This window comes from Urocitellus parryii, chromosome 3, assembly GCF_045843805.1.
Source record: "Urocitellus parryii isolate mUroPar1 chromosome 3, mUroPar1.hap1, whole genome shotgun sequence".
In the NCBI taxonomy this organism is placed as follows: Eukaryota; Metazoa; Chordata; class Mammalia; order Rodentia; family Sciuridae; genus Urocitellus; species Urocitellus parryii.
Genome location: NC_135533.1, coordinates 204,782,744 through 204,796,735, shown reverse-complemented (window position 1 = coordinate 204,796,735; position 13,992 = coordinate 204,782,744). Strand labels below are relative to the sequence as shown.

The window sequence follows — 13,992 nt, the reverse complement described above, 5'->3', positions numbered from 1 at the left end:
GGAGCCGATGTATTTATTTTCCTTGAGTTTTTATTTATGCTGTAACATGTATCAAGCGTTGGTTAAAGGGGACGTCAGACTCAGTAGTGTGATGTCGATAGATGCTTTTTAAAAAACATTGTTTTTCACCCTTCCCCTGTCCAGGTCCCCTGTCCTGAGAAACTATGTCTCTAGGGTGTAGAGCCAGGGGGTTCTGTGGCCGGGTGGCAGGGATGGGGGCCAGGCCCTAGGCCTGGCTCTCCCGGACAGCTGAGCAGCCTTCTCCCTCCCTGCTGACCAGTCCAGGCCTCTGAGACTCACCTGGTCTCCACTGCCACGGGAGGTAGCCATGCCCAGTCCTCCCTGTGAGCAGGCGGGCAGGGGAGAAGTCGCCCTACTGGATCTTCCTCTTAAGTCATTTTATCATGGACTAGAGTGCTCCGTGTCCTCCCCAATAAAAGGATCTTTCCTACTCGACCTCGAGTCTTTGCTCCACACTCCTCGCCCCTGGAGGACGGAGCCCCTGAGAGTCATCCTGTCATCACCAAGAGAAGAGGGGCCCCTTGTGTTGGGGCCCCAGGGACCAGCCACATCCTCTCGTGAGCCTGCTGCAGCCGCCATGCTCAAGGCCAAGACCCACTCGGACCAACCCCTCTGCCTACCTGTCAAGGTGTCCTCGAGGACCAGGCCATCTCTGAGAGACAGTCTATGGTGCCAAAAGTGGAGCTGGGGTCAGCTCACATCCAGGACACTACCATGCAGGGCCCCATGCCCACCATCCACTGTGGAGATGGCCCAGTCTTGCTTGGGGGCCTGGGCTCTGAGGGCCTCTGGTGACATCAGAATGACATTTAGCAGGTGTTGCCAACCCAGGTAGCCTGGCCTCATGGGACCCCAAGTCAGATAGGAGTTCTAGTCAGTATGCTTCCTGGCCTCTCCAGGGGTCCCTTCACTAGCTGGGCTGGGATTGGGACTGAGCTTGGACACGTAGAGGGTGGTTTGGCTCTGGGTAGAAGGTTCGCCTCCCTGAGCACTTGGCCTGGGCGTCTGCTCCTTCTACCCCTGCTGCCCTGTAACCGGGGGTGTGACTCAGTGCTGAGTTTTCGGGGAGTTGGGGGTGGGGTAGGCCCTGGATCTGAGGGGGTGGTTGGGGAAGGTGTGCCTGCCCCCAGCAGTTACCCTGGGGCCTTGCTCAACTCTCTTGGGGCAGATGGTGCTGGGTTGGCACCAATGACTGAACCAGGCCAGCACAGCAACCCAGTTGTGCTTCGATGCCCAGATGCCTTGACCCCAGCTCTCAGCTTGGTGTCTGTACCAAGGCAGGTGCATTCTGTAAGGTCCCTGCAAGCCCTGGGCAGCCAGTCAGGAACAGAAGCTTGACCTTGGCCTTGCGGATCAAGGCAAGGGGAGTGGCAAGTCCCCCTTCCCCCGACTTCCAGACCAGTTGGGAATCCCCAGTCCCAGGGGTGGTTCTGACCCGGCAGATTTATGGTGTCACTTGGTCAGTGGTTAAAATGGCAGGACTTCAAAGACCAGGAGACAGCATGGCACTAGGCAGCACACCCCTCCCAAGGCCTCTGAGTCCCCTTTTGAGCTGGGCCTGTCTCCTGCACCGACTGATTCCTGGGGCGCTTCCTCCCAGTGCCCTGCCCACCTGTGGCCTCCCTAGGTACACGGCCCCCCACAGCTCCTGCTGCCCTCAGGAGGAGCCCAGGCCTGAGCCAGCCACTGCTCCCCACCCCTGCCTTTGGGACTCTCCTTGCCCTGATGTCCCCAAGTCCAGACTGCCTTCCTGTGCCTCTCCCTCAGCTACAGGCTGCCATCCTGGCTCCAGTGAGCCATGCCTTCAGGTTTCCCTGAAGGGCCGCTTTGTCAACTGGCTCCCCTGGGGTGTGGCCACGTGAGGGTCTAATCCTTTAGCTTTGGTAGGGGGATGTACTTGTCATTTTCCCAGATGAATGTGAGGGTCTGGCAGGCAGTGTTCCTGTCCCTAAGTCACATGTCCACAAATCCTAGTGATCCCTGTCTGGAATTCGTCCCTTCATGGGACATCCTGGCTGTTCCTTGATGCCAATCTGTGTCTGTTCTGGGCACCCCCAAGTGCACCATCCTCTCAATACCATGACTCTGGGACTGCAGGGCTGGGGTGCCAGGTGCCTTCCGATTGATTTCTATGTCCCATGTTCTTCCCACTGTCCCTGGTTTCCCAGGAGGCAGTTGTGCCAGAAAATGCACCTCTTACACACACACACACGCACGCAGCTGAGAGGACCGTGTCACCCCTCTGTCCCTGTTTGAGGCTGAGAACTATGGCTGAATCCTTTCAGCATCTTGAGCTGGCCTCCTGTCGGGTGGCCCGAACCTGACCTGAGCGAGGCCCCGCAGCCCCGCCCCAGGGCTCCCGGGCCCAAGTCAGCCCCCAGATCTGGGCCGACACAGGCGGCACAGCCTGGAGTTTTCCATCCGTGGCCTCGAGACCCAGTTCTTGGGAGGAGGCCCCTGGGCGTCAAGTCAGCCTGTGGCAGGTCCTAGTCCCCAGGGCTCCCAAGCCCCCTTCCACTTGCTCTGACCTCTGGCACTGTTGAAATATACTTTTTATTGCATTTCTGCCGTTTTACAAAAATATGACAAAATAAATTAAAAACAAATAAATAATCGCCTATTCTGTGTGTGTTCTCTATTGGTTTTGGGGTTTCCTTTCGCTTCCCCCATCCTGGTCGAAAGGAAAACGGCAGATAGGGGAACCCGCCCTGATGGGGCGGCCAATACTGGTGGCTGTGGCTGGGGACGGAGGGCAGGGCAAAGCGCGTTGCCGCCCCGATAATGACTGATATTGCAAACGAGAAGAGGAAGGCAGGGCGCGGGGCTAGTGCCAGCCGCTGGGCCAGCACACGGCCTGGGGGCTGGGGCTGGGGCTGGGCGAGGGCGCCCCCGGGGGTTCGGAGGTGAGTGGCAACGGCGGGGGCGGGAGGCTGTAGAAGCTGGCGTCCCCGGGCAGCGGCTGCAGGGCTGGAGGGGGGCCCGGGAGGGCACAGGGGGGGCACTCAGCGGCGGGCGGGGCCTGGCGGGGGGCGGCGCCCTCGCCCCCGCAGCCCCAAGGCCCGTCCCATTGCCAGCAGCCGGCGGGTGGCGTCGGGGGCCGGGACAGCGGTATTGGCGGCGGCGGCGCGGGGCTCCGGCTGCGGCGGGTGCGGAGGGCAGGGGCGCCCGCGAGGGCCAGCGCTGTCCCTGCGGAGGCGAGAGGGGCCGTTCCGGGGGCATGCCGCCCCCGCCAGACCCCACGAGGTGGGCGACCCTGCCCGCGCTCCCTCCCGGCTTCCAGGCACGTGAAAGGCCTTATTGCTTCAGATCAGAGACGGGGTGGGTAACTCCCCTGGGCGACTTTGCATCCCTGGCCTCTCCCAGGCACAGGGAGGGGAGTCTGAGGAAGTCCCTCTGACTTCTGACCTATGCCCTTGTACTGCAGCTGCCACCTCTCAGGAGACCTGGGGATCAGGCTACTGGACCCCCCAGACTAGGGTTGGGGCAGGCAAAGTGGTAGGGGTCCTGGGATGGGGCCCGTGCCAAGGCTCTGCACTAAACTGGGTGCAGCCTGTAACCCAGTGCCCTGGGTGGGCAGCCCCAGCCTCCACCTCCAAAGAAGTCCTTCCTGAACCCCTGGGCTGCAGGCTGGGGATTTGCATAGAGGTCTGGGGGGGGTCCAGTCCCCCAGAGTGAGCCGGGCATGGGAGCAGGAGAGGGTGGGCCAGGAGGTAAAGGGCCTCCCTCACCTCTCTTGGCACCAGAGCATGGTGGGGGTGCCTTGGGAGGGGTACTAGACAGGGGGCTTTGGCGTCCCTCCCTGGGGTGTGAGGAGGGTCAGGCACAGGGCTCCGGGCTCTCCAGGGTCCCAGAGACTGAGCAGGCTTGACTTAGAGGCTCCATGTCCCACTGACCCAGGTCCCCTACCAGTACCAAAGACGGGGCCTCCTCTGTCCCCTTCAGCCCTTCTCCCTAGGCCTGGCCACCCCACCCCTACCCCCTAAGCCGGGCCCAGCGTCCCCACCCCCGAGTTAAAGCTTGTGACCTGAGCCTTCCTCTTCGGGCCGGGGGGCTTCCAGCTCCTCAGCTGAGGCCTCGTCCGCTGGCCCACTCCTCTGGGCCCGGCCGCTGCCACCGCTGGGGGTCCCGTCCTGTCGGGCCTGCCCGCCCGCCCCGTTGGACCCGGTCTCAGCCCGGGTCCCGCCAAAAGGGAAGAGCTTGCCGGCGTGGAAGGCCTTGGGTGGCGAGTGGCTGCGCTCCGGATCCCTTCGGGTCTCGGGCGACTTGAGGAACTTGAAGCTGAGGAAGGCCGGTAGGCGGGTGTCACTGCCGGTGGGTGACTGGGCAGAGGGCTGCCGAGTGGCAGGGCCAGTCCCTGTGCCGGCCAGCGAGGACGTGGCCCCTGATGACAGGAACTTGCCCTGTAGCGGGATGATCTGCTTCAGCTTCATGACATTGTTGGGTGCCAGCAGGGACCCCGGGCGCTTGGGCCGCTCAGGCCCATGGCTGCCCGCTCCGCCACCCTTGGCTTTGGCAGAGGTCTTCTCGGAGGTGGCCGGGTCCAGCCCAGTGCCCTCAGCCCTGGCCTCCTCCCGGCCACTGGTATCGCGCTCCCTGCGGGCATGATGCTCCGCGTGGCGCTGGCGCTCCTCCTCCTCCCGCCGCCGCCGCTGCTGCTGCTGATAGCGGTGCTGGGCCTGGCGCTCGTGTCTCTGTGGGCAGAAGCACACAGCTAAGGGCCAGGAAGGCAGGGATGGCCAGGCCACGCGGACTCTGCAGAAACAGCCAGCTGAATCCCTCCATGGAGGCTGGGGCTCCCCACTAGAGAGAGATCCAGACGCTTATTGGGCACCAGCAGGATGCCTGGACCCAAGCTGGGGCTCTCTGGGGAAGCGGGAAGGGATCCAAATGTTTATTGGGCACCAACTGCATCCCTGGACCCAAGCCGTTGCTTTCTGAGAATTGAGAAGAAAACAAATGTTCACTGGCCACCAACTCTGTCCCTGGCCACAAGCCAGACAGTGTCTTAGGAACTGGAAGAATGTAAAAAAATACTGGGACTGGGCCCTGCTTTCTGGAGAACCAGCAGGACAAGAGAGCCTGGACTGGAGCAGTGTGACTTTAAATTAATTACAATTCGTCAAGGGGTGGGGGAGCGGCTCAGTGGCAGTGCGCTTGCCCAGTATGTGTAAGGACCTGGGTTCCATCCCAGCACTGCACGAAAAGAAAAAAATATGTTTTGATTTTTTTTTTTAATATAAAATCAAATGAGTTCCTCATTCCCCCCCCCGCCCGGCCCCATTTCAAAGTGCTCTTTAGCCACCTGTTGCTTGGGGCTACTTGGACAGCGCAGATTTGGGACATTCCCGCCTTCCAGGAGAGGTCTGCATCGAAGATGCCACGGAGCTCCTCGGCCCCTCTGTAGCTTTTGGAGGAATATGGAAGAGGCTGGACCTCTCCTAGGAAGCATCCACCATGCCCCTGGCCCCAGACAGGAAGCTCTCAGGGGGCTGGTGGGTTTGGATGCCATGGAGATACCGAAAGGGACCCAGGCCTAGTGACAGTCATCCTTCAGTATCTGCAGGGCACTGGCTCCAGGACCCCCGCTGATGCCAAATCTGTGGACAGGCAAGTCCTTAATGAAGAATGGCACAGTGTTTGCACAGAACCAACGGACAACCCCTGTCCACTTTAAATCGTCTCTAGGTGACTTAGAAAAGCAATCCCGTGTAGACGCACTGTCCACCGTTGTATTCTGCATTGCTTGGGGAATCACGACAGTCTCAGCTGGGCACAGTGGTGGGTGCCTGGAGTCCCAGTTACTTGGGAAGCTGAGGCGGGAGAACCGCTGGAGCCCAGGAGTTTGAGACCCCATCTCAAAACAACCAAGCAAGGAAGGAGGTGGGTGGGAGTCTGTGTGGTCAGCCCAGATGTGAGGGATGTTTTAGGACGCTGGGGGTCCGCACTGGTGGCGTCCTTGGGTGCGGAACCCAGGGGAACTGAGAGCCGACTATCGTTCCAGGCTTTGTACCTCTCTGCACGTTTCCCCTCTTCCTAGGGACTTGGCCGCAGAGAGCCATTGCCAGGGACGCCCGCCCAGCAGACAGGTCCTAGGAAGCAGCTCCTCCCAGCCTACCTACCTTGAAGGCCTCTCGTCGCTGATACTCGAGCTTGGCCATCTCCTCGGCCACCCAGCCTGGGATGTCGGGGATGGCCACATGGATGAGGTACTTGAGGAGCAGAGCGAAGTGCTGTGGGGATCCGAAGAGGAGGCTACAGGCTCCGGGGACGCCCTCCTGCCTGCCGCCCGGCTCCCCCACCAGGTCGCCAGCCCCCACCTCGAGCACCACCACGGACACAATGGCTGCTTCCGGGCTCAGCCAAGGGAAGAGGCGCTGCAGCTGCCCGCACTGGCCGATGAGGTAGCAGTTCACCACGATCGCCAGCACGCCCATGGCCTCCATGACCTTCTGCAGGGGGGCGGGGATCTCAGAGGAGGTCCAGCGGCCTCTCCAAACCCCCGCTCCTCCCGGCTGGACCCAAGTTTCCCCTGGACCTTCAGCTAGGAGCCCTTGGCCTGCCCCTGCCCCACCTGCCACTGGCCGATGCTCTCGACGCGCTGGCCGAAGGGCCGCTGCAGGCCCGTGCACAGTTTAAAGGCGTCACTGCGGATCTCGATGAGGTTGTTGACCAGGGCGCAGAGCGCGGCCAGCGGGAAGGCGGACGAGAAGAGCACGACGTAGCCGAACTGCACGAACATCTCCTGGTAGTCCTGGAAGGTGTCCTGCGGGGCGGGGGCGGGCGCTCTCAGGCCACCTTCCTCCGCCAGCCCCCTCCCTCGGATCCCCCCTCGTGGACCAGGGTCTCTCTCCATCTTTGGCCTCAGACTGGGCGAGAGGCCTTGCCCACCCAGCTGGACATTCGTCCTGGGCTCCCGTTCTGCAGCTCCCAGCCATCAAGGGCCCCACTGCCCGATGGCCTTCAGCCCTGCCCGATGGCCTCCAGCCCTGCCGCTGCCTACCTCGTACTTCCTCATGCAGCTCTCCAGCTCTGCCTGGGTCAACTGGGCCGAGGGCTCCTCCTCAGGCGGGTCTATCCAAGATGACCGGTTCTGCCTCTTCTGCCTCCCGGCAGAGTCCCCAGAGCCAGGCTCTGGGTCTGGGCCTCCATCAGGCCCTTGGTCTCGGCCCTCGCCCCCGGCCCGACGGAGCAGGATGGTTGGGGGCTCTCGCTCAGGGCTGCCAGGAGGACCCTCAGGCTCGTCGTCTTCCTCGGCCAGTGTGAACACGCCCGGCTCCAGCCCCTTCTCCACCATGGTGGGGCTGCCCTCCTCCAGGAGGGCCTCTGGGTTCGGGCCCGGCCGGCGCCGCCCCGCCCCGCGCTCAGCAAAGCTGACCTTCTTCAGGCGGAGCCCACAGTCCAGAAGGCCACCTTCCTCGCCCTCGTCCTCGTCCTCCTCCTCTTCTTCCTCCTCTTCCTCCTCCTCTTCTGCCTCCTCCTTGCCCCCCCGGGGCCCGTCCCTGACCTCCCCACCTTCTCCGGCTGGTCTCCGCTCCACTGTGGCCTCTTCCTCCTCCTCAGGTGCCCCGCAGCCCCCACTGAGACACCTGCGGCCCCCCCCACTGCCGCCGCCACTGCCCTCGTCGGCCTGGGCTTCAAGGCGGCGAGGCACAGGGCGCCGGAGGCTCAACAGGCCGAGCAGGGCTCGGGCCAGCTCCCAGATGGCCCGCAGACCGAGCTGGCCACGACCCAGCCTACGGTACAGGTGTGGCTGCAGGACCTCACGCACATTCTGGAGGAACTGGCGGGTGATCAGCAGCGTGGCCAGCATCTGGGGGCGGGAGGGGAGTGGAGAGAGGCTGCATGGGGGACAGGCGGGAGGCCCGGGCACCAGAACAGGGCACCCACCCTCCAGAGCACCTTCCGGGAGCAAGTGCCCAGGTGCACACACGGAGCCCAGTTCTTAACTCTGCCCCTCTGGATGTCCCTGGACACAGAGGCCCCCAGCACCCAGCCACCATTCACCTGCCACAGCCCAGCTCACCACAGCGCACGTAGCCAACCCACAGGGCAGGCACGGGGCACTGCCACCCCGACGAGGCCTCAGCCAGTGCCCAGGGCCTGGCGGGGCCCCCTCTGCCTATGCTAGGCCACCAGAGCCCCAGGCCCCTCTGAGCATGCGCCCTCAGCCTGGCGTGCCCGGTCCCCAGCATGGCCATGCTGCCCACCCTGGCAGGGGCTCGCCACCTGCCCGTACTTTGGCCCGGGCCGAGAGCAGAAGGCCCCGGAGGGAGAGGAGGAGCAGGCGGAACCGCAGGGCCACGAGCGGGACCAGCACCGCCCGCAGCTGCCGCTCAAGGCTCTGGGACAGGGACAGGACGAGCAGGAGCTGTGGAGGGACCGACGGACAGATGGACAGACAGATGGGGGGGTGACAGGCAGAGAGAGGACAGACGGACGGACGAACAAAGAGGAGAGAAGGATGGAGGGGGGAGGAGCGGCTGGAGAGCCCGTGGACCCCGTGTGCCAGGTCCGGCCCCCCGGGCTGCCGCGGGAGCCAGAGGCTCACCTCTTTGAGGCGCTCCATGTCCTTGAGGTAGAAGCCGATGTAGAAGAGGCTCAGGTACGAGTTGACAAACTGGAACTGCAGGGGGCAGGGGGCAGGCGGCGGTGTCACTCGCAGTTCCTCTCACGCCCCCTGCCCCCAGCCTCTCTGTCGTCCCCTGCGGTCTTCCTTGGAGGCCACTCACCAGGACGACCTTGATGATGAGGTGCTTCTCGTAGGCGCTCTCTAGCCGGTAGTTCTCTAGGGGCCGAGGAGGAGTGTGAGGGGCCACCCTGGCCGCCCAAGACAGGTGGGACCCCAGCGGGACTCCCCTGGCAGAGCATACCCATGTCGTTGAGCCAGACGGCCAGCTTCTTGTAGCCCTCCGCGCTCACGCTGACCAGCAGGGCCAGCACGACCTTGGGCAGGAAGCGGGCCAGACGGGGAAGCCCCTTCACACTCAGCACCAGCTCCTGCGGGACCAGGAGGTTGGTGACAGGGCTGGGGGGGGCTCAGGCAGGGCTGGGCGAGTGGTCAGCGGGTCGGGCTAAGGCCAGGGAGAGGGGCTCAGGTCACCTGCAGCTGGAAGCATCCCAGCATGAGCAAGAAGACGCAGGCCAGGCAGGCCAAGCACAGCGGCAGGCTCACGAGCAGCTGGAAGAGCAGCCGCTTCCACGGCGGGTAGTAGAACTCCTCAGCGCGGGTCACGGGGCTGATGCGGCGCACGCCCTGGGGGAGGTGGCCAGCCCAGCGTGAGACAGCAGGGGTCACCTCTGCCCTATCTGCCCTTTCTGATTCTCCAAACTCAGTTTCCCTCCACGACGCCTTTGTTCTTGGGGTACACCCCCCTCGTGCACCCTTTCTAGTTCCTCAAATCCAATTTCCACACCTCCCCCCAGGAGCACGCCCCCCCACACACATGCTGCCTCTGGCGCAGCCCAGGCCACCGTCGTGCTTGCTCCTGCGGCGTCTCCACCATGCGCTCGCTTTTACCTGGTTCTCTGAATTCCTCAACCCAACCTTGGACTGACCCTGAACTGGGGACGTGGCTCCTCCACAGCTTCCCCAGGTGAATCCAGTGTTCCCCACTTGTAGGCCAGCTCTGCCCCCCTCCGTTTCCACTCCTCTAAGAACAGTGTTGACCAGATCACGTTGAAGAGTGCAAAGACCACGCAGGACACATCCCGGCTTGTCTGTGGGTGGCAGAGGAGAGCCAAGCCATCGGGCGAGCTAGCCCAGGAAGGGGAGTGTGTTGGGACCCCCAGCTCCACCCAGCCCTGGTCTGATACCTGATCAGCCTCCGTGAACGTGTACAGGACAGAGCCAAAGACAGCGGGGTACACCATTGCTGACGTGTAGAAGCCCAGCCAGGCAAAGTACATGGCAATCTTCACACCAAAGTAGTCACAGATGTCATCTGCCAGGCGAGGGGGAGTCCCAGTCACCTCCACCTGCCTCCCGGGACCCCTGTCCCCCCCCAGCCCGGGACCTCACCTAAAGGCTGGTTTTCACACACAGCCTGCACCCAGGACTTCATGAGGCGGTTCAGGATGCGCTGTTCATGGACCGGGAACACCTGCTGGATGATCCCCCGGGCTGCCAGCTCCGGGACTGTGGGGAGAGGAGCACAAGTGACCCCAGCTACTCAACCATGCTCCCAGCCAGACGGACTGGCCTTCCTTGGCTGGAACCACAGTCACAGCTTTTGGCTTGCTCTTAAACCCACAGAGGCTCTTCCCAGGGAAGAAGTTCTGGATGGACGGAATATCCGCTTCCCCCTTGGAATCTGGGAGATGCAGGGGCAGACAGGGAAGGTTATAGCCCCCATAGGGGACCATGTTTTTAAGTAAAACCATTTGGCTTTAGTTTGTGACCCTAAGGAATGGCATAAGCTGGCATCAGAGGGTGAATGAATTTGTGTCGGCACCTTTCCTAGAGAAACCAAGGCCATAGTACACGGAGCGCTGTCCATGGTCCTGCCTCTCCCTTATTCCAGAAAAGGGCGCAGCCTGGACTTGCCTCCTAGGGGATAAGCCCGACCCCTTCACAAAGGCCACGCCCCTTCAACTCATTGAGGGGCCTGATCCTGGTAACTGGGACTATGCCCCTTAAGCTCAATGGCTGCCAACCCTTTACTAACCCCTGACTGGATGGAAACAGACCCCATCCTTCTACCCCCTAGATTGTCCTCTGAGACCCTGCCCAGCTCTAGGCCTGTGCTTGTGGTGTTGGCCCCGCCTCGCTCACTGATTGGCTGGTCCTCCAGGAACCGCACGTTGTGCAACGCCTCTCCCTGCTTGGCACGCAGGTTCTGCAGCCAGAAGCGGATGATGCTCTGGCGTTCCTGTTGGGAGGAGGTTGTGAGCTCTCCGAGCAGCACCCCAAGGCTGGGCCACCCACGTGGGACGGGCCTGACCTGGGATGTGAAGAAGCGTAGCTCACTTTCCACATTCTCATAGATGAAGTCTTCTTCGCAGGAGAAGCCGCGGGTGCCCCCACCGAACTCGGCCTTCACAGCCTTGCGCAGACCCAGCTCGTCGGCCCCTCGGAGGAGGCTGCAGGAGGGCAGAGGAGATGGGCTCACAGAGAGGCCCCGCCCCACCATCCTGGATCTAAGGACACACACCTGGTGGCTTCTTGGTACAAATGCAGGGTGGCTGGATAGCATGGTTGGCTCTTGGAAGGGCAGGGGGCCGGGTGGCAGGGTCAGCAAGAGGCCAGAGACAGGGGACTCGCCTCTCATATGTGGCTGTGACGAAGAAGGCGTAGGCACGCGTGTGGCGGTGGTGGCGGACTTGCACGATGAGCTCAGGGATGCCCACACGGATGTGGTTCAGCAGCCATAGCAGCGTGTGGTCATCAGTGGTGTCTGCCAGGGGGCACAGGGACCGATGGCTCTTGCCAAGAGGGGACCCCAAGACCACCTACATATTCCCACTATGGGAAGCTGAGCTCAGGAGAGCTGCCTTTGGGCAGTGGCAGCGGGAGTGGGTACCTGGAAAGGTCATCAGCACATCACAGTTCTCCGTGGGAACGGTCTTCATCCATGCCTTGTGGGACACCAGGTAGCGACCCGCCTGCAGGAGCCGCTTCCCGAAAAGCTTATCTGGGGGGAGCGGTGTGGCAGGTCTGGGTGAGGTCACACCTGGACCCAGACTTGGCCTCAAGTCTCAGTCCCTCCGGCCCCCACCGAGCTCTCCAGCACTCAGCCTGACTTTCAAGCTCGGTTCGTTTTCCTCTCTCCACGTCCTTGCACCAGCCAGGCCCTTCTCCAGGAATGCCCTTCCCCCAGGTCCTCCCTTACAAATCTTACTCATTCTTGAGGCCCAGCTCCGCCTACCGAACCACAATCGATGGGGCGCCCACTAGCAGCCCTGAGCGCTTCACCACATTATGACAGCGCGTCCTCACAGCAGCCCCATGAGTTGGGCGCGGTTCTTACCCCCATTTCACAGGTGAGGAAACTGAGGCCCAGTGTGTTTAAGTCACGCACCCAAGGTCACACAGCCGAGCTGGGATTCGAACCCAGAACCATGTGATTCTGTATTCTCCACGGAGAGGCTAGCGCATTCCAGCCTGGCGGTGATCCCTCAGCCCAGGGGTGGCAAGACTCAGCCCCAGGCCGGGGCTCTTTGGAGGGGCGTGTCCGCGTTTTTGCGCTGGGACCCCCGCCCGCTGCACGGCCCCAGCCCCGCCCGCCGGGCCGCAGCCGCAGTGCTGGGAGGAGCGGGCCCCTCCGCCAGACACCAGGCCCGGGACATTTGACCCCAATCTTCCTCCCTGCCCAGCCGACGCGCGCACCCCAGGCACCTGCAACCCAGTCCGCTCCAGCCGCCGCACACATACCCAGAACTCCAGACGCAGGGGCTGCGGGCTCGCCCTCCGGCGGGGGCCTCTTGCCGCGCTCTCCCTCCAGGGACGTGCCCCCGGCGCCCGAGGCAGTCTCGGCCATGGCGAGGACAGGTCAGGTTAGGGGCTGCGGGCGGCTCGGGCGCCGGGGGGCCGCGGACTCATGGGGCCAGTGCCGCCGCCGAGCGCGCGGGAGGAGGAGACAAAGGCCGCGCCCGCCCGCGCCGGTCGCCGTCCTCGCGCGCCCGAGCGCAGCTTCTCGTCGCCGCCCGAGCCGAACCTGGATTCTCTTTCCCCGCCCGCCGCGCGTCACTCTCCAGTTCTCAATCCTGCCCGCCTGCCTGGCTCTCTGGTTCTTGTAGCCGCCCGTGTTGTTTTCCGAGTTTTATTCTCGCCCGCCCACTTCGATTTCTGGTGCTCCTGCCCGCCCGCACCGAGGGTGCATTTTCCAAAGTGGCCCTACCTCTCCACCTTCGTTTCCGCCTTGGAGCCTGTTTGCCCATCTGCAAGCTACAGAATTCACAGACCCGACTTGAAATCTTAGATGGGCGTGATTTGACTGTGGCAGGACGTGGGAGTAGGCGGCCTGGTCAGGGAAGATTCCTGAGAACAATAACCACCTAGCAGGGTGGTGAATAAATAATTACAGCAGGTGCTGCCTCAGGGTGTTTGCACGTGCTGTTTAGCTGGAGGACACCCATCGCGTTCTCTTCTCCTGGTTAATCCTTACTCCCTTCAGAATGTAAGCTCCTTTGAGGGGATCCATTAGTAATAGCAAATAAAAGTAGTGCTCTTAAGTTTACATTTAGTTACATCTTAAACGTTACATAGGATACAGTTATACTAAAACAGTGTTCGTTGTTTATTCAAAATTCACATTTAGTTGGCTGTCCTGTTTTCTCTAACCCCTTCGGTGCTGGGGATGAAATCCAGAGCCTCGTGCAGACTAGGCAAGCGCTCTACCACTGAGCTACACTCCCGGCCCTAGGCATCGCCTCTTTTGTCTTGTTTCGCGATCCCTGACCATCCTGAATAGCCCGCTCCATCTGGGCGAGAACCCGAGGAAGGCAGGAGCACAATCTGGTTCTCAATGCCTGGCACACACAGGCATTTGATGTATACTTGTTACAGACGGAATCACCAGAGATGGAGAGTGTCATCGTTTATTCCTTTTTTAAGTGAAAAAGTTGAGCAGGGCGGGACATGAGAGATTTACAACTCTAACCTGCCAGATTTTTCCCGAATTGCAGATGAGCCGCCCGTCCGCTTTGATCGAGAACCAGAGAATTGGCCGTGCGAAGGCGCTCCCGAGACCCCGCCCACTCAGTGCCTGGAATTCCACCATCAGCGATTTATTCTGCTGTTCAGCGCTGTCCTGGGTTAACCTGAAAGTAATTTCCAAGACTCGGTTTCCTGGCTTTCGGGGAGCCCGAGACAGACCGGACTCTCGGAAGACCTGAGCCAGAGAGGGCCCAGAAGCCCAGTGAGGGGCAGAGGGCTTCCAGGAAGGTTTCCTGGAGGAGGGAACTCTGAGCTAGGCCTGGAGGATGCGTTTGTGAAACCAGGAAAGGCACCAGAGGCCTCGAGAGAGCCAGCAG

General features: G+C 62.0%; 1 protein-coding gene across 3 annotated transcripts; it reads right to left on the bottom strand.

The window, feature by feature from the left end:
• Positions 1 to 2: 2 nt before the first annotated feature.
• Positions 3 to 12,977, bottom strand: Ano8 (anoctamin 8). 3 transcript variants are annotated; one of them, XM_026389819.2, is made up of 19 exons: positions 12,392 to 12,977; positions 11,541 to 11,651; positions 11,282 to 11,414; positions 10,962 to 11,100; positions 10,793 to 10,889; positions 10,040 to 10,156; positions 9,835 to 9,962; positions 9,577 to 9,738; positions 9,122 to 9,274; positions 8,892 to 9,018; positions 8,751 to 8,806; positions 8,570 to 8,644; positions 8,258 to 8,389; positions 7,022 to 7,831; positions 6,593 to 6,784; positions 6,339 to 6,470; positions 6,141 to 6,251; positions 4,046 to 4,712; positions 3 to 3,207 (listed from the first exon to the last, which is right to left on the bottom strand). In XM_026389819.2, exons 1-19 carry the CDS (start codon positions 12,495 to 12,497, stop codon positions 2,846 to 2,848), a joined length of 3,810 nt encoding a protein of 1,269 aa, XP_026245604.1. In that variant the 5' UTR covers positions 12,498 to 12,977; the 3' UTR covers positions 3 to 2,845. The 3 variants fall into 3 exon arrangements, with proteins under 3 accessions (XP_026245604.1, XP_026245605.1, XP_077652469.1); XM_026389820.2 differs by lacking the exon at positions 8,258 to 8,389; XM_077796343.1 differs by having other exon boundaries at positions 3,117 to 4,712.
• Positions 12,978 to 13,992: the final 1,015 nt, after the last annotated feature.

Excerpts from the sequence above, each read along its gene's own strand:
- Ano8 (XM_026389819.2), bottom strand. The coding sequence starts at position 12,497 with ATGGCCGAGACTGCCTCGGGCGCCGGGGGCACGTCCCTGGAGGGAGAG. Across the intron at positions 11,652-12,391 it reads CCCTGCGTCTGGAGTTCTGG|ATAAGCTTTTCGGGAAGCGG; the intron begins GTATGTGTGCGG and ends CGCTCCCCCCAG. Across the intron at positions 10,890-10,961 it reads TACGCTTCTTCACATCCCAG|GAACGCCAGAGCATCATCCG; the intron begins GTCAGGCCCGTC and ends TCCTCCCAACAG.